Raw genomic sequence first — 23350 nt, 5'->3', positions numbered from 1 at the left:
CGTAAGTGTTTTTGGGTGGGCTTATAAGCGGAGGGGCTTATATCCGGGAGGGCTTATAAGCGGAATGAAAAAAACGTTTCGAAACGAGCCTCGGGAGTGTTGATCGAAATACGTTTTTAAGTTAAAAACGCACAAAAAAGCAACATTTAGCCCTGTTCAGTACTGTCATCCGGTAGAGGGGGGCTTATATCCGGGGGGGGGGGGGGGCTTATAACCAGATGTATTTTTTTGTTTCCAGGATGATGGGCCTATAACCGGGGGGGCTTATAAGCGGGGGGCCATATAACCGGAATATTTTTATTGATACTTTTGAGTGCCATGATTTACAATGGAGTGTTCGTCTGTTCCTTTCTAAACAGAAATAACGGAAAGCAAAGCGGGTGAAGATAAACTAGGATCAAGTTAGGAAAAAGAGAAAGTCCACTGAAATGTTAGACTACGAGCAGTCCCTATTTTTTCGCAGATCAGAGTACGTCGAGCTTGAAGCAAAAAAAATTTCCGAAGAGTCCATCGAACTTGAAGCAAAAAAAAAATGAACGTATTTTTTTTTCGCTTGACGCTCGACGGACTTTGCGAAATTTTTTTTCGCTTCACGCTCCACAGACTGCGAAAAAATGGGACTGTTCTGCTCGAAGTCTACGTCAAAGTGTCCGTCAAAGTTCAATTCTAAAGAGCCCTGGCGCGAGTTCACCTTACACTTTGAACCGCGATCAGGCAGCGGATTGCTTTTAGCCGCCATTTTGGATTTGGAAAGAAAACATTTTGGCCAAAATCATCCAAGATGTGACTGAAATCGCTTGGATAATATCCAGTATTTCGACGAAATGGGTCAGGGAAGTTCCAAAGAGTGCTACAAAAGTGCTGTAAAGAAACTTAGCAGCATAGAATTGGCAAATATCGAAGCAGTGTTCAATGAGATTTCGACGAAAAGAGAGGATGGCACACGACATGTTGAACTCTCTCTGATTAATCGTCAAGATTTTGCTGAACGATTCCGACTTCCAGGCTTTATTGGTGAACGTCTTTTTCATGCTTTCGACAAAGATGAGGTATTTACCTCGCTGTGCAATTCATGATAGATAATTTTTTATCATCAGACAGCAATCTTATGTTCTTGACCAAGCTTACAACATAAATACACAACTGACATGGTGTCCCGGGTTGGGGGGGGGGGGGGGGTACTCGGGATTTCAAATGTCGGGGATGATCGAATGGGGGCAAAAATCAAGGCCCAAAAAAATCCCTAGGGCTTCCAACAAAACCCCCCAGAATTAACCCAAAAAATCAACAGCAAAACAGGTTTGTTTGCACTTTATTCGCAGAACTGCGCAGCCAAGGCACTACAACGAACCTTAAGATTTATAACTCCAAAATATCTCTACTTCCCAGAATCGCATTAGGACTTCAGGACGGACAGAGTGTGTAATTCATTAGGTATTCAGTAATTGTTGTGCACATGCGTAATGGAGCTAAAGAATTATCAAGGGACACCCTGTACTAACTGGTTTCTAAGCAACTAAATGCGAAACTTGGCAAGCAAGCATCCAGTTTTAAACCTGTTTTACTCAATATCCTAGTTCGATTTTACTTCTTACATCTTATAGAAGCAGAGGTATTACTCTTGCCGAGACGCAAAAAACCGATGATAGGAACATTACGCTCGTGACGGCGCTTATTTATTCAGTAGAAATTGCCGTCGCTTGGCTTAAACAAACAGTCTCACACATGAACATTCCAACGAGTATTTGCTCATCGTGACTACAGAGCCTTTCGCCACATATACTATAAACTTTTTGTATCGTGGAAGCAGAGGTATCTTTCCTGTCGTGACGCTAGCGCTTTTCATACAACGAAATATGAAATCACATATTTCGGAGCGTGTTTTAATTAAAATTATCAACAGACAATCACTTTCGCTCGCGTGATTATCTTTCGCTCACAAAACATTCGCAGGAATTCTCAGCGCGTCATTTTTTTAATATCATGACTTGTTTCTTTGACTACAGAGTTTTTTGCTGTTGTAAACACCTTCGAAAGCCTTGAAGAAGCGGTAATTTATCTCCTGTCGCGACGCTTCTCAAGTTAAATTCAAACATCAAAGATAAAATCAGTCTTGTCGGCACCTGTCAAACAAAAGTACTAGCTCACAAAAATTTAGCAAGCATACTCAGCGCATCATTTAAAATCGTTTTCTTTCCTTAACTGCAGAGTTTTTCACTGTTACAAACGGCGTTGTAAACTTTGTACAAGCGGAGATTTTCGAGAGATTTAATTCTTGCTGCGACGTTAGTGAAACATCGGAAGATAAAATCTGGTCGGCGTGTGTTGACACTCGCTAGATCAAACAAAAACATTCGCTCGCAAAAATGTAGCAAGCATACTCGGCGCATCGTTTAAAATAATTTTCTTTCCTTGACTACAGAGTTTTTCACTGTTACAAACGGCTTTGTAAACTTTGTAGAAGCGGAGATTTAATTCTCGCTGCGACATCAGTGAAACATCGCGTGAAGATAAAATCTGATCGGCGCGTGTTGATTCGACCACTCGCTAGATCAAGCATATTATTATAAATTTGCGCATCGATTCAATCTATAAGTCATGAATTGTTTTATTAGCTATAGAGGTTTTGCTGTTTTAAACATCTTCGTAAGCTTGTAGGAGCGGAAATTTAAACCTTGTGTAGTTGTGAAATCACGCTAGCTCTGTCGGCCCGTGAAATAAACAAACAAAACCTTTCGTTATATTCTTCCGCCGTTATAATCAACTTGTTTTCGAAGAATGCCGTTGCCTCATTCTTTCCAACTATCAGTCAACTTTTTCGAAACTAGAAAGCTTCAGTTGTAGACTTATATCGCTTCTGAGTGATCGAGTCAGTTTCGAGTCGGAGTCGGCTTCGAAAACCGGTTTTCACAGATATGCTACTCGTTAGGCTCATAAATAATGCACGAACCCCACTCAAGTGGGGTTCGTGCATATGTAATGAATTACACATTTTGTCCGTCCTGAAGCTGTCATGGAAAAATTTCACACCCTGTTAAATCCTTCGTTCATCCCTGTCACTTCAAATCCTGAGTACTCCCCTGGCCTGTGCAAGGTGTACAGACATTTCACTAGAAGTTGTAGTTTTATTTTTGTCAACCACTTATGTAAGATTTACTTCATGCCATTTTGTACAAATGTAGTAACAAATCTTTTATCTTGTAGTTTATAAGGCTCAACACACACTCCAGACACGAAATCTTTGTATACCACCTAGTACAAATAAATCCGATTTGTCCATGTGCATGAAAGTTTACAGGTATAAAAGAGGCCTTCCAAAGGGAAAAAGCGACAAGCGACATGATCCTTAACCCTTAATGTGCCAGCTTTTTAAAGGGGGTGGTCTACAAATGCCAGAGCAAATCACATTCTCACATTTATACCACACTAAAAACATGTGTTGAAATAAATGTTTAATTATACCTTCATGTTTTGGTCCAAGCCATCCAAAGTGACATACTCTTAAAAAAGCAAGGGTTAAACTCTTTCCATAATCCAAAAAGAGCGATGGGAACCAAAATATATAGTGGTAAATCTAACATTTTTGCCACACTTGCGATCCACTGGCAAGCGAAGTCGCTCCACAACGCAGTACGATTGAAAGTAGATTCTGTCCTGTACCAACATGCCGAAGGAAATTGATCAGTTATCGATTAATGTTAAGGTCCTGAAGATCCCATTTCCATGATTTCCTTGTCTCATTTTGTTCTGAGGACGCTAACATTTTGGGAGAAGAAACACATAACAAAATGGCCGTCATTTTATCTTCTTCTTTGCAAATGTGGATGCTCAAAACTTGGGTGACTGTCGGCTTCATGATTTTAATTACAAAGGGTTGTCAAAGTTAACTAACGATCGATAGTACAGCAATTCCTATTCTAAATGGCCCAATGTGTTTCCTGCAGCAAATCTAGGTGTTTATCGATGGACCAATTAAATTGGCCCACGGCATATCTAGGGTTAATACTGACACAGGAACATTTTAACAGTGACAAGTGACATCACTGCAGCACTGAAATGCAATAGCAACAGAATGTGAATGCAACACTGCAACAATAGAGGGAAAATGACAGCGACATTTACAGCTGTTGGCTAGGTGACATCGGTTCTCAGAAACATGCGACATTGTGACACAGCTACCCCCCTAATAGTATATACTAAAACAGTAGATAGCGTTGTTGGCACACGCTCATTAGTTACTCAAATGCCAGGTATCCTTTGCTATCCACCTCTGAGCAACTTGTGCGCAAAAATTCCAATCATTGACAGGAATATTAAAATGAGTTAAAAATCAACCTTTTGGGGTTATTTCATCTCACTGTTACATGTAGTGTATGTACAGTGGTGGATATTTATATCCACCACTAACCACCTCCACTTTGGTGAATAGTTGTTAATTATCTGATACTGATGCAATGTTCTTTTCCTTGCAGAATGGTACTATTGACCTGGAAGAGTTTATTGGAGGAATAGCTCTGTGTTTGCATGGAACAGTTAAAGATAAATGCAGATTGTTGTTCCATATCTTCAATTTGGTAATGCTATTTCATATATCTGATGTAAGAAATATATAATGGCATAGTGAGTTTGCATTGGCCTACAGGTTGTATGTAAACACAAAGCAGTCATTTTCTATTTCTTTTAGAATGTCTAAGGGGATTGATGGGAGGCATGGTGGCCTAATGGTTAGTGCGCTGGACTCCAGATCAAGGGGTCCAGGTTCGAACCCTGGCCAGGGTCATTGTGTTGTGTTCTTGGGCAAGACACTTTACTTTCATAGTGTCTCTCTCCACCCAGGTGTATAAATGGGTACCGGCAACATAATGCTGGGGGGTACCCTGCAATGGACTAGCATCTCATTCAGGGGGGAGGTGGGGGTAGAAATATTCCTAGCTGCTTAATGCTACAAAAACAGGGATCAGCTCCGGCAAGTATGGGCCACTTGACTCGAGGCTTCCCCCTTAAGTGGACTCCCGTAGAAAAGGGACAGGGATGCTCATCAGAAAATTTGAATAAAACCTCTACCAATCTGGGCGTAACTCAAACCATATTTGACTGCTAAAAGATACCATAATCTGATTTTTGTTTGGTCTAGACGACCAACATTGTATGACAACATTTTTTTATTTTTTTTTATTTTTTGCAACCGTAAATGAGACCTTGACAGCTAAAAATATTGTCATTCTGTCCTAAACACCCTAAGTTGGACTTAAGTCTGTAATAAACACCCCTAAAGCAAGACAACAAGCATCTCCATCCATTTTGTATGGGTATCCCTCCCTGGGATGGATGTGGGGTTCCACCTTCCCAGGGTATGCATTAAGCATATTCTTAAATTCTTTCTTCTTGGTTTTTACTTACCAATTTGTGTGAATTGCAGGCTGAAGATGATGGTGTTAGCAGAGATGAGCTGACTGCTGTTCTTTTAAGTTCACTTGAGTCAGCTCAGACCATACTGGATAATGTGGAGGAGGTAGAGCAGCCTGAATCTGAGGGGACTGGAATTGACAAGCTGATTGACACTGTAACAAGGTTGTAGCATTTAGATTCAGATGGATTACCATCGCTTGCATCTAAGCATGAACATGCTGCCGAAATATGATCTAATTGGAAATTAAACGTGGCATGATTGGTCATCAAACATTTGAAATATAGCAGATCCTAATGGCAACTTTCGCTCTGAGTCGATATGCATTTACAGGTTCACTTGAATCACAAATTTCGCCTGTACTCAGTATTCATGGTAAGCATTTTGAGTGCGAAAGTTGGTTACAGTCTGCTAAACTTCAAATGTTTGATGACCAATCGTGCCACATTTAATACCCAGTTAGATCATGTTTTGGTGGCAGGTGTTTGTGCTCAGATGCAAGCGATGGTTTTGTCTAGATTTTGTTATGATATGACACACATTGTGATTGGCTAATGGTTGGGACTGATTTTTCCATCAATAATGAGTGATGTTAATGGGGGTTCCCAGGCAAAACGCGCACAACAAACAAGAAAGAGAGTCATACAATAAACTTCTTATTAACTCTTGCTAGCTTCGGGTAAACTGGGAAAAATTTTCCCTCAGACTTTCTTGCATGGAGATTGCTTTGCTTGGTCCATTCCAGAAAGAACTGAACTTAAAAAACTGAACTTCATATTGGGTTAATAAGAAGGAAATATCATCCTAAGAATGTTCAAAATTAGATAAACAGTATTTTTGTGAGTGGTTCAAATGTGTGCACATTGGGTAATATTAAGTGAAAAGGTTATTTTTTGTCCTGGGTATCATTGCCCATATGGCTAGGTGTGACTCATTTTAAAGCTACAATGTGTTTGATAAGTAAATTATGATTATTAATTTTGATTTTATTTAATTGCAGGATTGTCAGTGATGCATTTGAGACGTGTAACGTGTCTAAAACTGGAAAGCTTTCTGCTAAGGTTGGTTAAAAAAGGTTAATAAAATGTCCACATTCTTACAGTCAACTCTCTCTTAACGGACACCTCTATAAGACGGACACCTCCATAAGACAGACACCAGGTGATGGTCCCTGCCGTTTTTCAGTCATTTTAATTACTGTAACCAAACTCCCTTTAAGACAGACACCTCTCTAAAACGGACAACAGACACTTTGAAATCATTAACGGACACTTGAGAAGTGTTTTTATCATGTTTTATTAGTGAAAATACTTCCAAACTTGGTATTGACCTAAAGCAAAGTTAGTCAGCGACCTAAGGATATGTGTATGTTGTGGTTTAATTTTTGTCAGTGGTTCATTTTTTTTCAAACCAGTTTATTTTTTTTGAACCAGTTCAATTTTTTTAAACCAGTTTATTTATCAACTGTCTGAAAAGGGCTTTCATCTTTTGGGGTGTGGTGAAAAATAGGGGCATGGCATTTTTAGGGGGGTGAAAAGAATAAACACGGAAAAATTACGGGAAATTTCCAGTCCCTACCTCCCTCTCTTCCTCCCCTTCACCTCCCCCCTGATATACCCTACACCCTCCCCCCTTTTTTTGCTATCCCACTACCCCCTATACACAGATATTTATTTCTTTTTTTTTTCTCTAACCTTACCTGGTCTTGATCCACTGACCTCTCGCTCAACTTTCGCTCTGTAGTACTGCGCCTTTAACCTCTTGACCACGAAGGATTTGTTGCACATTTCACCCAGATTTGTTGTTATTATAACTTATTCGGTCCCAGACTCCCATTCGCTCGGCTAAATATGCGTACATGCGCACTTCACAGCAAATGAGACTTAAAAAATTCAATCTCGTCCCCAGAGCCTGTGTTCCCCTTGACCAGCGGTCGGGAAACTCAACGGCTCTGGACGAATCCAAACCGGAACCAGGAAATCCTGGTTCCGGTTTGATTGTGCGCCTGCGCCAGAGATTGCAAGACTCTTTTGCGCACGCTCCACGTTCCACTGAATAATTAAAAAGTCATTCGACCGTTAATTCATTCACAAGAGACTAGACATGTCTGCGGTTTTATGCAAATTCAGGTCGTGTCACGTAATTGTAATTAATGCTGTTTTGGGATCATTCTCTACTGTTAAACATCGTTATACATTAAACATGCTTATTTAAGTGAAAAAGAATTGCTCTGAGACTGTTGATGTCGTCTCCAAACAGAAATACATCCAAAAACTGCACATGTTACGATTGCGTGCACAATCTGTGATTTGCATAAAGCACAGACTTTCAACTCCCCAGGGGCCAGGACAATCATCCCGACACACGTTCAAATTTTGGCGCGTTACAGATCGACCAATCAGAAGTGTTTTCATTGTTTCGGCAGCTTTTTAGAATAGCCCAGAGGTCCTGATCCCTGGCGCAGACCAGAAGGATCGCGGCCTCTGGGGACGAGATTGTAAAAAATTCGAAAGATGGCTGAACCGTGCCATATGTGTTTCGAAAGAAACATTTTGTAAAGAATTAGCGGCATTGAAAGAGAAACAAGTGAAAAAAAGAATCGCCAATAACGCTATTTATCGAAGACAAGTTCTTTAACATTAGCAAAGCCAAGCCTACCTGAAATACCAGACCGTGAAGCAGCTTGGAATTCACTCGAAAGAAGACAGCGATCGAACGATCGAAGTGGGAAATCTCGACAATAACAAGTAAGAAGTGGGCTTATTTCAGCAGACAAAAGTAAAGTGGTGGCTAAAAGAGATTTTTACGAAGTGCTATTTCTCCTTCGAGCTGCTCATTGTGGTCGAGAAATTACTTGTAAACAGACATGACAACTATTCCGAAGTCAACGTGAAAGTGACAGCCATGTTTGTCCATCTGTTCGTACAGTTTTTCATGCGGAGCAGCAGTGGAGCAAAAGTTGTGTTAAGATTGTTGATAAACCTATTCAATGTCCGAAACTTTTATCTCTCCTGAAGATTGATTTAATGGATTCTCGTAACTGTTCATGCGATTGCAGCAAGGAACATAAGTGGGCCATGAACATAACAGCTCATTATCTTTTAAAATCATGGTGTAGCCTAAGGCGCTAAAACTTCCGGAGAGACACAAAGAGTATTCAAACGCTACTTCTTCAGTTGGAGACTTTATCTCTATTAAAGTTGATCGTGTCGACAAGACATTGTTCCTTCATTCAAATCTCCTTCTGGGAAAAATTGAAGAAATTGTAATTACTTTTTTCACCCACCAGTTCATATCCTTGAACAGCTAGCACTCAGAACATTAAACTTGATTATACTACTGTGTTGTCATTTTCTGCAGCATGTAGAAAGGGTATTTAAATGCATTTTTCTTAGAATAAACTCAAATATCAAATTCTAAATACCTGTTGTTTTTAATTAGTGACTGGGTGAAAAAGCATAGGTGACTTTGTTGTGCAATGCCCTAACCTCAAATAAAAGCTAACCGTCCAAACTGAATGCTTAACCCTAATCACTTATTAACTGAGTGCTTAATCCTTCTCACTTAAACAAGTGCCTAACCCTGATAAGCATGTACAAATGCCCCTAAGCTCAAACAGAAGCTAACCGCAAGCAAACTGGGATGAAGCTAACCCGCAAGCAAACTGGGATGAAGCTAACCGCAAGCAAACTGGAGTGTAGCTAACCGCAAGCAAAATGGGGTGAAGCTAACCGCAAGCAAAATGGGGTGAAGCTAACCACAAGCAAAATGGGGTGAAGCTAACCGCAAGCAAAGCGATTCTGCAGTCTGTAATATTTCCGCCTTTGGAATTCGGCATTCTAAATTCTGCAAATGTCAGACACTGCTTGTACAGCACTGGTGAAAATTAAATAATGACAACGATAAAAAAAGACTCAATTCAAATTAAGTCTTGCAGCTTGTTTATTATGAACACATCATGGCAATAACTTAACTACTTTTAGATTAATGTGCAGTGACTTTCTGTTTTGTTACTCAAGAGTAAATCATGAAGTTAAAAATAAAATAAAATGTAAAACAATAATAATTACCCGTAAAAACCTAATAGTACTTGTTAGAGCCTCCGTCTTGGAACAGAAGCATCACCACAAATATTAGCCATAATAACAAAGTGGATGCCTAATGGAAATTTACTGAAATCCTGTCAACAAGTGCTAAGACCTGAAAAAATTGAACTGGTTTAAAAAAATTGAACTGGTTCGAAAAAAATAAACTGGTTTGAAAAAAATGAACCAAGATGAAAATTAAACCACAACATGTACACCAAGCTTAGTAATCAAAAAGACTACTTTTCTGCTTACATGTATGGGCACTAAAGAGGTTGTTTTCTACTTACAGTTTTACAGTTTGTGTACAAGCTCTTAATTTTTGCTTTAACAAGCAAATACGGTCCTTTTATTATTTTAGTCTTGTTGCAGTTAGCAAAGGTTTGTTGCATTACAAGTGCAAAGGTTTAGCTTTATTACCTCAGAATTACTGGTGCCTTGTTACTTTGACTTTCTACAGAGCGGACACCTCTCTAAGACGGACAGCTGTGGTCGGTCCCGAAGATGTCCGTCTTAGAGAGAGTTGACTGTATTTTTATAGCCTGATGCAACCAGGAGAGTAATTTTGGGAAGCTGTTTGGTATCAGTGCCGTAGCAAGAGAAGGGGCCGGGGGGGGGCTCGTGCCCCCCCAGTTTTTTTCCTAAAAAGTAAAAACAGACCTGTATAAAATGGTAGAAACTTATGTTGAAAATAAAATTTTATCTCCCGAGTGGTTTGAAACAATAACATTTGTACTTCTTTTCATTTTTTAACATACGTAGGGTGATGCACAACAATATTAAACAGCCAAAAACTAAAACAAACCAGAAATCGTGACAACAATGTGAAAAAATGTCTCAAATTCGTGATATGCGTAAATCACAAATAGCTCTTGGAGAATGCTGGAAATAGCATTTACAAGCCTCTAGATTTCAAAATTTTCTTAGGGGGCATGCCCCCAGACCCCCCTAGCGGTTCGTGACTCCGGCACTCGAATGCCCCCCCCCCCCCACTTATTTTACCCTTGCTACGGCACTGGGTATGCTCTATTCCTAACTGCAACTTTGAGTGCTTTTTAAAGTGACTACTAAATGTTTTCTTTCTGTTCTTAGGAGTTTGAAAATTGGCTTTATCGAAACCCTCAAATTATGGATAATGTTTTTGGCTGGCAGTGTCCGAGCCCTGAAGGTAAGTCAAAGTGGTCAAATTAAAAACCTTGCAATTAAGAATTTGCCAGCAGTGTGCAAAGAAATTCCTGCTTGATAGATCGGGGCTAGTGAATGTTCCTGTTGTGCTAGTGGATTTTATTCATCACTTGCATAATGGAAAAGTAACATTTGTGGACTTTTTTGTTACACAGTCCAGGGCTCGAGACTAAAGGTAGTCAACCAGCCAAAGGCTACTAAAATTTAGGTTTTGGCTACCAGGTTTAGCATTCCTACTAACCATTTGGCTAGTGAAAAACTCGGAAAAGTCAACTGTTCTTGATAGAAATCAATATACCTGACTAGTGAAAAATTACTTTTGGCTAGTAAAATCTGACATGTCTCTAGCCAGTAAACCAGTGAGTTAAAAAGTTAGTCTCAACCCCTGACAGTCACTGAAGTAAGGTTGCTGAGAAAGGCCTTTGGGGTAGCACACAATGACTTCAAGGGCAACCTTGAAAATCCATTTTCTTTACAGCCTGGCCAGCAATATGATTATAGTTGGTGTCCTGGCTGGGAGGTGTCATGATTTAATAGTTAAAGCACAGTGCAACTCTAGATTAAGAGGTCTTCGTTCAGGCCTCACTGAAGTTCTTCTGTTATGTTCTAAGGCAAGACATAGTGCCTTGTTCCACCCAGGGTACCAATGAACTGTCAGTGAAACCTGAAAAAATGATGGCTTGGTGTACCTCATCGTTACCCACCCTACCCTTCCACCGTGGTCAAACGACAGAAATATGCAAAAAATAAGAAAAGTACTGCAAAGATAAGGTTTTAATTTTCACAGTTCAAAGTTCGATACATAACCGGTATCCTAAGGGTTTACTAAGTTTTTTGGAGCTTTACTAAAAAAGTTCTACGTGTTTGAAAATAGCAATATGCGGACTTGTCGGCGCCATTTGTCAAAGCACCTTTGGTTCGGATGCAAAACATTTAAAAAGTAAAAACACTGGTTTACCTGAGGGAATGGGATTATGCTTTCACTCGGCAACTGTTTTTATCTATCCTTGCTCGTAATCACTTCAATTTGAACAAAAAACGGCGAAATGGAAAGAAAACCTGCCTGAGACGTTTGACCACGGTGAACCCTACCCTACCCTACCCTACCCTACCCTACCCTACCCTACCCTACCCTACCCTACCCTACCCTACCCTACCCTACCCTACCCAACTCTACCCTACCCTACCCTACCCTACCCAACCCTACCTTACACTACCCAACCCTATCATATCCTACTCTTCCTTCCCTTCCCTTCCTTTCCCTTCCCTTGCCCTTCCCTTACCAGCTTTCAATTATCTGTCTGTCTGTCTGTCTGTCCGACTGACTGACAGACTAAGTGACTGACTAACTGAACTACTTAAAAATAAATTTTGTCTGTGTCTATTTCTAGAGGGTCAATGGATGAATGACAGCTCACCAGAACCTAGCCCTACTAAGACAAAGTACACCAGTAAGACAGACGAATCTGTTCAGAGTGTGGAAATTCAAGGTGTACCAGCTGAACATATTGACAATCGCACCCTAAGTGACTTGTTTTCAACAAATTCCAGTTCAACTCGTGATGAAGAAGGACACAGTTTCTTTGATTCTCTAGTCGCACCAGGAACAACAGACCCCTTTTCTCAAGTATCTGAACAAACCTTTCTGACATCAAATGATCCTTCAGAGCCGACACAGCAACTTTCAGAAGTACAGTCAGTGCACGAACCTTCCCAGCAACCTTTGGAGTCTCTGACACTGAATAACCAGGAAGCATTGCAAGATGAATCACAGCAATGGCCACCATTCCAAGGAGCTGACAACTCCATGCCGCCACTTGCCCCAATTCCACAGCAAACCTCTCAAGGTTTTAACGACCCATTAAATGCCGCACAGAAACAAGGGTCCTCTGATACCAGACTGAATATTACTCAGGAACCAAGGTGCCAGCCATCTGCACCACCAACTCCTGAGGGGGAGTGGGTGAGAAGCAAACAGACTGAAGCTGAGAGGAGGAACTCGGCATGGATATCGACACCTCAAACCAATCAGTTTCTTGTCACCATTGGATCAGGAATGTTGAATCCATCTGATGTCGATCAACAGTTCTTAACATCCCCTGGACTGGTTATTGAGGGACCACAGGTATATTGTTGTTCAAAGGGACAGGAGAGGAGGGAAGAAAGGGAGGGAGAGAGGGAGGGAGAGAGGGAGGGAGAGAGGGAGGGAAGGTTTAAAACCTTTACTGTGGGATGGTGTTTATCTTTGAAATCTTGAATCCATTGCTGTGCCCTATCCTGGGAACAAACACATGTTTTGAGTCTTCTACTGTTTGTTCCTGTTAGGTATTTGCAGCTTTGTTTTCTTCTTGTTGTTTGCATTGTATTTCCTACATGTATGTATGTTTTCTCTGTTTTGAGAAGATGAGATTGAATTGCAATACACTGCACTGTGACGCACTGTATGACACGGCACTGCACAGTACTGTTATGTAGAATCTGTTTTAGCTTATTTCAGTCCTATGTTTGGTAATTTGGAGACTTCTTTTCACAGGTTGATCCAGTGAAGGAACTTTTGTTAAAGTTCATGGGTGAACAAGAAGCAGAGAATAGAAAGACATTGAGTGTTGATAGCGTTCCACTTGATGAGTCAGGGCTCAGAGAATTACTGGTACATGTAGCAAATAAGTGCATGGTTTCAACATAATAATTTTGCAATATAATTGGAATATAGTTGGGAGAATTTAATTCCATGTTAGAACACAGCAGTTGGCATTTTCTAAGGCATGTGACCCCAGGGGGGTACTTGGGATTTTAAAAGGCCAGGGATTATAGAAGGATTTTTTGGGGGTTGAAAGTTTTGATTCCGAGATTTTTTTGGATAGGAAAATTTGGCAACTATACTTTTGATTAAAGTAAGTATTTTCTTTGAGTATTTAAAATGATCTTAAGATTTGTGGTAGTGCTTTGGCTGTGTAGTTCTACAAATAAAGTACAAACATACGTGTTTTGCAGTTGATTTCTTGGGGGTTAATTGTTGGTTAAGGGATTTTTTTGGGTCTTGATTTTTGCCCCTATTCGATCATCCCTGTCACTTGAAATCCGGAGTACCCCCCTGGGCATGCGATACTACTGACAGCTAGACAAGGCAAGCCTGTAACATATTTTTTTGTTCTGTGGTGAAACTCTCGAGGGGGAGGTAGATATTTCTAAGCATGCGGTGTGATACTGATCAATGACTGTACAGTACTTAATGTGACTGTGGCTGAGTGGGTCCATTGGAGTCTGGAGGGGTGTGTTTCACAACCTGTTGAGACTGAAAGTTATTATTATTGAAGCCTACATCAAGATTTACCGTAAAATTCCGGTTATAAGCCCCCCCCCCCCCCACTTATAAGCCCCCCTGGTTATAGGCCCATCATCCTGGAAACAAAAAAATACATCCGATTACAAGTCCCCCTGGATATAAGCTCCCCTCTACCAGGTGACAGTACTGAATAGGGCTAAATGTTGCTTTATTATGCGTTTTTAACTTAAAAACGTATTTCCATCAACACTCCCGTGGCTTGTTTCGAAACGTTTTTTCATTCCGCTTATAAGCCCTCCCGGATATAAGCCCCTTCACTTATAAGCCCACCCAAAACCCCTTACGAAGTTGTATAAGCCCAGGGCTTATAACAGGAATTTTACGGTATTTATACCTTTATTAGTACTATCCCTACTACTAAACAGTACCTGTTGAATGAGTGGGAATGTAATTTTTGATCAGCTGAAGTCAGCTGACACTGATTTATAGGAAGTTTCCAGACAGAGACAGTCTGTGGCTTGTGTTGTGCTTTTGTAATTCCCAGAGCAATTTTTAGAGCCACAGGTATGGTGAGGGGAGAATGCATGCTTCCCAGAGACTTTAATTACTGATTTGCAGATAGCTTTTACCAAACATGTCTAGTGATTGCAAGTTACCTGCATCCAGATGCATGCATTTAGTGCAAATTGCCAGTTTATTACATGATGTTTTTCTTTTTTCAGGCTTCACAGTGTTGGAGAGCTGCTCTGGAATTTACCACCAGGTTCCTAACAGCACATGGTCAGGGAGTGGGACAGAAGGGTCAGAGAGCTTTACATACTCACAAGACCCTACAGGTAAGTACATGTACAGTTGAGGACACTGTTACAATACAATTAACAGTGCCCTCAATTAGCACAGTTGTGCTTAGTGTCTTCTGGACACTACCACTACGAAGGGTCTTAGCGAGCAAAGCATTTTTCTTTGCAAGCTCGAACATTGACAAAAGTAGGCCTTGCGAGCAACAAGCACTCTTCAAAAAGCTACCTCCTCTAAAAACCGAGCATGCGAGCACTTATAAAAATATGCGAGCATGAGCAAACGAGCAACCATTAAAATTTTACGAGCATTCCGAGCAGAAGCCTAATTTTGCGAGCACTGCAAAATTTTGATGGACCATTCATGTCCCCTAATATCTTTTCAGGAAGCATCAGACTTTGTAAGTCTTGAGAAATTGAGACTCTGAGACCCTATTACGAAAAATTTGACATGGAGGAACCCATGAAATTTGACTCATATTAGAACTGTGAGTCTCATATTTTCGAATGACTGTTTACCACCCCTATTAGTTAATAAAATATGAATTTGTTAGTCTGCTATTATAAGACTGCTGGTTACAGTTTCTGTAGCATGAACTCAAACTAGGAGTAGTACTACTCACTCTTCATGGGATGCTTGTCCTTTCCCCCACCAAACATTTTTGTCAGATTTACCCAGCAGTCTCCAAGTACAAATATTTGTACACACCTACTATCAAGCCACCAAGGCCAGATTACTCTGCTTCACATAGTAAGAGTTATTTTTGATTGAGTGTTGTAAAATCAAAACCAAAACAATCACTCTGGCCAATCACAAAGGACATGGACAATCCAGTGAACCAATCAAAACATGACACAAATATATATGTTCCCTTTGTGAAGTGCGGGGAAAGGGTGTGTTAGTCATGATTGGTTTTGGTTTAACTTCTTTTTGGTTGAGAAAGTGACACAAGCATTTCAAACCAATCACTAAAAACAGTTCTGCAAAACCAAAACAAACACAAATTACTTTCGACATTTAAGTGAAAATCACTCTATCATTATAGTGAGATATCCCTTCTTATAGGGGATTTGACTGAAATAGGTCTTACTAGCTAGGCTGCCTTTCTTGTTACATTTCTTGACAGGTTTGGTTTTGCCGAATAGCTCTCCTGTTCAAACTGCAGATGTTTAGTACTGCTGAGGTTGAATTGGAAGCATTTGGAAGTTTTAACCAACCTGATTTGTTTTATGAGTTTTACCCTGATACATATCCTGGTAGGAAAGGTAGGTTAATCTTGCTGCTTGTGGGTACACATTGCAAAAACTGTAGCAAATACAATGTAATGAACAAATCTTTGGAAATCTTTGGAAGGTCACACAAACTGCTCAAAACGTTTTGGCAAAAGCGGAAGCGTTTCTTAATTTTTTTGTAGATGAAACCCTTGTATGTGGCTATTCAAATGTTTGTTATCAAGGTGGTTATAACTTTTGAGTCTGTGGATCGAACCCTAGTGTGTGAACATTCAAATTAAAGCTATTATGCAGTACTTCTCGCACACAGCTGGGAGCCATGCCAAGCCGAACCACGCAGCCTAACCTTTATTAAAACAATAATTCCAATACATCAAGAAAAAATAACTGAGTCAAAAAAGAAAGAATATACATGGGAAAAGAATATATATGGGAATATACATGGCAAAAGAATATACATGGGAATATACATGGCAAAAGAATATACATGGGAATATTAAAGACATGAATCAAGCGAACGAAACTACATGGTCCCTTAATGAAAACACCAACTCAATTGCCCCTAGAATTACTCCATGGGTGGGTGGGTGGGGGTGCCAGGCAATGGCAGATGGCAAACGCAAAGTGAACAGTGAGTGTCTCACGTGACCTAAAACCCCCCATACACTCGAACACAGGCTCCCAGCCTTGTGGGAGAAAAAGGTTTTCCACCTCTTTCGTTCCTCAGCCAGCGGAAAACCACACTTTCCTGTGGTACTGCTTATTATACTGTACAAGGTGGTTCTTACTTTGCTGTTAACAGGATGGTTCTAACTATTGAATCTCTGGGTCAAATCCTTGTGTGTGACCATTCAAATGAAAGCTATTGAACCGGTACATTTATGTGATGACATAAATTTTCAATATTTTGCAAAATTATTTTTTTTCTTTTCCACATATGGACACTTTTGGGATTGAACGTTTTAATAGGTAAATTCACTTCCTTAATTTTCTGTAGGATCCATGGTTCCATTTTCCTTGAGAATCCTACAGGCTGAACTACCTCAGTACATGGGCAGACCCAAAGATGCCTTGGACAACCTGTATGAGCTCCAGAGGACCTGCTGTAAAGTAATGAAAAACCTGCAGGACAATCTGACTGAAGACGGGGGACAGGGAGAGATGACACCTGAAAACAGACTAGGTAATTTTGTTTTTGTAAACAGGTTCAAGCTTTTGGTGGAATCACTGTGAACTGTGTTCTTGGGGAAGAATAGAAATAAACTAAACAAGTTGAGTAGATAAAGAAGAGTAATAGTTTGAAACAAAGAATGATTAACTTTCCAATTAATTCTCTACTATACTGGTGGCAGGAACGCTTGATTTGTTTTTTATGCAGTTTTGAGTTTTATTTACCTCTTTGGACCTGACTCGCCCCCAGTCAAGAACTCACGACGGGCTCAAAAGACGACTGGGGACGAGTCAGTCCTTTGGACTTAATTTGTTTGTTTTCTGAGTAAAAAAGAGTGGGTTTTTTTACAGCTGCAATAGAGTTGTGGATCTCCAGAGAGGTGCGAGTTCTTTATTCAATAGGAAACTGTTTTCTTGGAATGAAGGTGAGATAAAAAGTAGCGTCCTTGTTTAATACGAGGGTTTGGTGTTTTTTAAAGGAGTCACTTTTGCATTGTAGTTTAGTTATGACTCATTCTTTCTCTCTGTAAGTGTAACATCAACCTTTATTGGAATTAGCCATTTACGAGTAAAGCCTTCTACCCCTGTTTCAAAACGAGTCCTGATGCACAACGTTTCATATGAACACAAAAAGCTTTTGCACTAGTGCTCGTTTTGAAACAGTGGGAAAAGGCATCTCGGAAATGCCAGATCCCTATTTGTTTTGCTGAAGGTGACGTTGGGTTTTTCACTGCAATGTTAAATGTAAATTATTTCCCTGCTTACAGAAAAATTGAGAAACGAATAGGCCATTTCCGAGTTACTGTTGGCCTCTGTTTCAAAACGAGTCTAGGTGCGAAACCATTCATATGAAAATGAGTTTCACCTACAGGTCCATTTTCATGCAAATCAAACTCATTTCCATTTGAATGGTTTCGCACGTAGACTCGTTTTGAAATAGAGGCAAAGGGTAACTTGGAAATGGCCTATTGCATGGAAGTTTTTCATGTGGATTATTTTGTTTAAAACTGACAGGATTACAGTTTAGCTGTGGCAGTTTTTGAATCAATCATGGATAGAGACCCCTCCAGTACCTTCAGCTTGTTATCTGGGATTGGAAGAATCTACTTACAGGTAAACTAAATAATTCAGGAAATATGTATATGTATGGAGTCTTGAAATTTCTTGAGTGTCTTCAAAATATCTGTTTCCTAATGGCTTTCGTCAAGCTAAAACGGTTGTGACTAATTTGTCGCAGAGCCAATCACTGTGGCGGGAAAAGTGAATTAATGAACCAATCAGAATTCTGAGTTTTTTGTAGCCAGCGGTAAGCGCGGGAAAAGTGAATTTGACCAATCACAGTGGACGCTGTTTGTCCAATGGACCAATCAGATCTCGAAGAGAAAACCACCCCTGCTAAGCGCGGGAAAACGCGCATAAGCGAAGTAACGATTGGTTGGCTTTTGGTTTGATTTGTTTGGTTTGATCATGTCTTTTTACAGCTTGGAGACTTGGAAACGGCACAAAATTATTTCAAGCGGGTGGAGTCCAAAGCCACTGGCGATCCAAAGTCACTTAGCAGCGTGGTCATGAATAAGTACGCGTTTTTTTATTTTTTATTTTAAAAAAATTGTTTGTATTTTGCCTCTCTTTCTTTTCCTCAGATTAAATTGAGTGTAACGTTCCACACTCAAAGCGCGTACCCAAGGGAGAACCATACCATTTATTTCTGACGAAATTTAATGGAAAACGGAAATTAAAAATCTAAGCTCGAAATCCGTTTTCCGTTCGTCAGAAAATGGTTGCCTCATTCATTTTGCCATTGCAAATCAAAACCCTGCTCCTTCCCCCAATTACAGCCTCCCACAAAATGTTTCTATGACTCGTCATGCAATAGTCACGTTATAGTTGCTCGCCACGCAGTTGTTTGAAGATTGCATGACGAGCCAAAAACCCGTGTGAGACGCAGCTCGTGTTTTGTACCCGATATTGAGAGGTTTCAAGCGTTACCGTGGAACCAACAACAACCTCAACCCACATACGACAATGGGTCCAAGAATCCAACCCGGGCCACATTGGTGGGAGGCGAGCGCTCTCGCCACTGCGCCATCTCTGCCCCTCCCCCCCCTCTTGAGTAATGCCAGGTTCCACAAAACATTATTATTTAGTAGTCAAAAAAAGTTACTCATTTAATCTTGGATTGAGGCTAAAGAATCCTGATGGTTTTTCCGTTTCTTTTATCTTCAACAGGGGCTTGTTGGCTCTGTCTGCGGGGTCGTTTGACGAAGCTCACAGGCATTTTGTAGCTGCTACAAAGCTGGATCCTTACAATTCTGTGGTAAGCCCCAACGCCTTCGATCAGTTGCTTCTTGTAATTCACTCACTCTCAGAGCGCTTCTCTATTCCACTCGCGTAATGTAGTTTAATCAATCCAAAAGCTTGAATAGCGTCGCTAATGGTCCCTTTGCAGCTTGCGATCATATGGTAAAAAAAACCCTCCGTGGTGGAGGGCAAGCTCCGCTCTGTGCAATTTTTTTTTTGGTGGGTGGAATCGAACTCGGGTCGTCTGCAAGAAGAGCGAGCGTGATACCGCTACGCCACCGGGAGCCGGCTCCCAGAATTGGTAAATTTTAACTATATATCGTGTTTCCCTTACAAATATCGATAGCTAACCGTAAACAGGCTAACCGAAGGCTAACCGAAGTGAATAGTAGGCTAACCGGAGTGCATAACCGGTACTAGTTACCAGTCGACGACCGTAAGTGGCGGCCATCTTGAAGTGGGCGTAAAAAAAAAATTGCCCGCTCTGGGGCATTCAAAACAAAGAAAGTCAAGCATGGCCGGTTAAAGCCCTTTGTTTTGATCTGTTTTGGATCTCCCAGCGCGTACCTGTCCTCCAGCAAGGTGTTATTTTGTACCATGTAACCGTTACCTGCAAAGGGCCCATTCCCCCTCTTCCGTTTACTGTCTTAAACCCATTAACCAGGGCCGGGTTGTTCGAAAGACGATTAACGCTAACCCAGGATTAAAAGATGATCAAGATTTTAATTTATCTTGTTTTAAAGGGTTTCCCAGAGCAAATATTTTGTTAAGTTTGAGATTGGTCCATGTCAAAACTGTGGGACAGAAAATATTCAACAGAAACAGCAAACCTCAACGAAATTATATAAAATTGAAATCAAATTTCACGCTAATCCTGGATTAACTTAATCGTGCTTTGAACAACCGGGCCCAGGGTTCGTACGGGTCACGCAAAACCTGGAAAGTCATGGAATTTAAGAATTTCGTTTTCCAGGTCTGGAAAGTCAGGAAAATCAAGATAATTTTTGAACATTTCCAAGAATGGAAAAGGTCATGGAAAGTCTTGGAATTTCGAAAGCTCAAAAGAGTACGAATCCTGGTTAACAGATTCTCAACATTAACGTTTTCCATCCTGTCTTTCAAACAATTTCTTTTCGATAATTGGACTTCGAGCGCGAGTTTTCTTTGAACGGCGAATAGTCGACGACATGCAGCTGAGCTGACTGTCTTTCGTAGAATACGAAGGCTTGTAGAATTGCAGAATTTTAAAAGAGCCATTAGATTGTAATGAGTACTTTATTACGCAATTTTTTTGTTGAGTACTGTTTCTTATTTTTGTGCACAGGCTGTAAATAACGTGGCTGTTTGTTTGCTGTTCCTCGGAAAATTAAAAGAGGTAAGCTTTTAACATCTAAAGGTTCTTAACTGGTTTATCATGGAGATTGTGTTCTGGTACATTTCGTGTAAAGGCCTGGCCAAAAGGAGGCGCAAGTGGACGCAAGTTGAAAACTTGCGTCTACTTGCGTCTCCATTTGGCCAGGACTTGCGTGCACTTGCGTTGATTTGCGATGGTTTAAAATAATAAATATATATATATATATATATATGTTTATAGATAGCTAGTTTACAGGCATGCCACTGAAACAGGAAACAAATAATTTTAAATGAACATAACAAGGTTAAAAATCCCAACTGGCAGGAGGCAGACCAGTTGGCTATATACAAAGCGTGGTCGAGGATTTGAACTCGGGACAACCGAGAAACAAATCCAACTAGTGGCAAGGGCAGGTCTTGAAACCTCCGGATTACAATACCAGCGCCCTTAACCACTCGGCCACGCTTGCCCCCTTTCACTTTGGTCGAGATCAAATTTGCACGCAAGTCAACGCAAGTTTTTCACTGTTTGGCCGCCCAATGCAAGTCAACAAAAGTCTTGACTTGCTATTTACTTCAAGTACTGAATTGCAGCGCGCAACTTGCGTGCACTTGCGAGTAAACTTGCGAGTCCGTTTGGCCACCCAACGCAAGTGTGTGCGCAAGTTCAACTTGCGATTTCTTGCGTCCACTTGCGTTACCGTTTGGCCAGGGCTTAATAATCCCTTTCACTGGTATTTGCTATACGTGCAGCAGTACATAGCCTCGAAGAGCAGACTGTTTTTCGGTGGAGTAAAGCAACATATTTCTGGCCAATCACAAAGCGCCAAAATAGCTTAATACACCAATCAGATCTCGCAGTAAAAAACCTTGCAAAGATTTATTTAGACAGACAGTAGAAAACTGCTCTATCGTCCGTTCCTAAAAGATCTTTAAAATTTAAAGGACGGTTGTCTTATATTATTTTGCTTTCAGGCGCTTGCATTGCTGGAGAGGATTATCTGGAAAGATCCTAAAACAAACCTTCAAGAAGGACTGCTCTTTAACTTGTGCACGATTTACGAACTAGAATCATCTTACAGCTCACAAAAGAAGCAAAAGCTACTAGAACTGGTCGGCAAGCATCGAGGAGACGGTTTTAATATTTCATGTCTCAAAATAGCGTGACACTTCATATGTTGTTTCTGTCACGCAACCTTGGGCAGACTACTACTTCTCCCTCGCATTTCAGTCTGAGCACTCTATAGTGCAGTGTAAAATTTGTTCTACTGGTCGTGGGCTCAAATCCCTCAAGATCTCGGCAAGTTAGTGGTTTACGCCCAGAACAAATCCAGTACAAATTTATTCATTAGCACTCTAAATCACTAAATAGTTTATATTCTATCAGTTAGTGCTAAGCGACTACCTTACAATTTTAAGAATTGTTACCAATTGGAGTGCTCAGGATAGCCAAAGCTAGCCTGCTTCGCTGGCGGGATTCGCGACCGAGTGCTTTGTTTACGGCGAACGGCGGAGTCAAACTGCGTAGCCGCGAGGGAATTAGGGAGAAGTCGCCCGCCATATACGCAGGCTAAGCCGATGAAAATCGCTCAATCAATGTCACTTTGTTTCTACCAGAGAACTCGGTATTTCGATAGTAATGTCTATGTTGATAAAATAGAATTTCAACAAGCGTGTTAAATACGGGTTATAGTTATGGATGGGAAATTTGTACAGCTAGAAACTCTATTGACAATAAAGAAAATATCAAGATATCAAAGTACTTTTTGTGTCTTGCCCTTGCTAGAATAACTTCGGTTTTAGTTACAGAAAAGGCTAATTAAAGGTTATTTGGCTACTCACAAGAAAGCTATTGAGCAGTACTTTCATGTGGTAATGTTTATTATACTACACCAGATGGTTCGAACATTTAAGTCTGTGGATGAAACCTGCTTGTAATGTATGTATTGCAAAATCGTGGGTTATTCTTGGGTTATTCTTCTCGTTTTAGCCGAGGAGAATGTTCTTCTCTAAAGGGGCCCTTTCCTTATTCTCCCAGAACCGGTTGACTTGGCAAATAAGTTGACGTTTTGGTAGCACGTAAGGGGTTTTGCAGGGTGAAGTTGCTGGCCCCACGCCCAACATAGTGTGTATTGGTGCACTGTCACCTCTCCCCCAGACCAATGCGGTTAGGTGGAACTGACCAGCCAGGAACACAAAGCTCCCACCGGCACAGCTCTGGGGGTCCTTAGGGCACGCAAGTTTACCCGCCGCAAAATGGCACACACCATGGGAAGATTTGAATTTCCAAGTGCACAAAAAATCCAGAAGAAATTTCAAGTGTCAGTTTAAAAAATACTGAACAACGAACAGCACCACATCAAAGTACTTCTGCTCAATAGGTTTAAGTGACAATTACTACGCAATTACTTCCCAACCACAATTATTACCCAATTATCCCAGGGTAGGGTCTACTGGGAAAGGGGCGGGATGCTCGTTGCCTTGCTTAGGGGGGGGGGGGGGGTAAATTGCGGGTTTTGGTCTCGTGTTAGGT

General features: G+C 40.7%; 1 protein-coding gene and 1 non-coding gene across 2 annotated transcripts; both read left to right on the top strand.

Moving 5' to 3' along the window:
* The first annotated feature begins 736 nt into the window (after window positions 1-736).
* On the top strand, window positions 737-22081 carry LOC144645106 (trafficking protein particle complex subunit 12-like). The gene is made up of 16 exons (XM_078504585.1): window positions 737-1049; window positions 4473-4574; window positions 5420-5571; window positions 6408-6468; window positions 10585-10660; window positions 12069-12802; window positions 13211-13327; window positions 14686-14799; window positions 15888-16026; window positions 16991-17176; window positions 17515-17588; window positions 18178-18276; window positions 18645-18739; window positions 19393-19480; window positions 20789-20839; window positions 21793-22081. Exons 1-16 carry the CDS (start codon window positions 825-827, stop codon window positions 21982-21984), a joined length of 2505 nt encoding a protein of 834 aa, XP_078360711.1. The 5' UTR covers window positions 737-824; the 3' UTR covers window positions 21985-22081.
* Trnaw-cca (transfer RNA tryptophan (anticodon CCA)) lies at window positions 4708-4780 on the top strand. Its single transcript has one exon. It is a non-coding gene; the product is annotated as a tRNA-Trp (tRNA).
* Window positions 22082-23350: the final 1269 nt, after the last annotated feature.

The sequence above is a fragment of the Oculina patagonica genome, chromosome 3, assembly GCF_052425735.1.
Source record: "Oculina patagonica isolate OP01 chromosome 3, crgOcupat, whole genome shotgun sequence".
NCBI lineage: Eukaryota > Metazoa > Cnidaria > Anthozoa > Scleractinia > Oculinidae > Oculina > Oculina patagonica.
The sequence above is the reverse complement of the archived record's forward strand: the minus strand, read 5'-3'. Positions and strand labels throughout refer to the sequence as shown.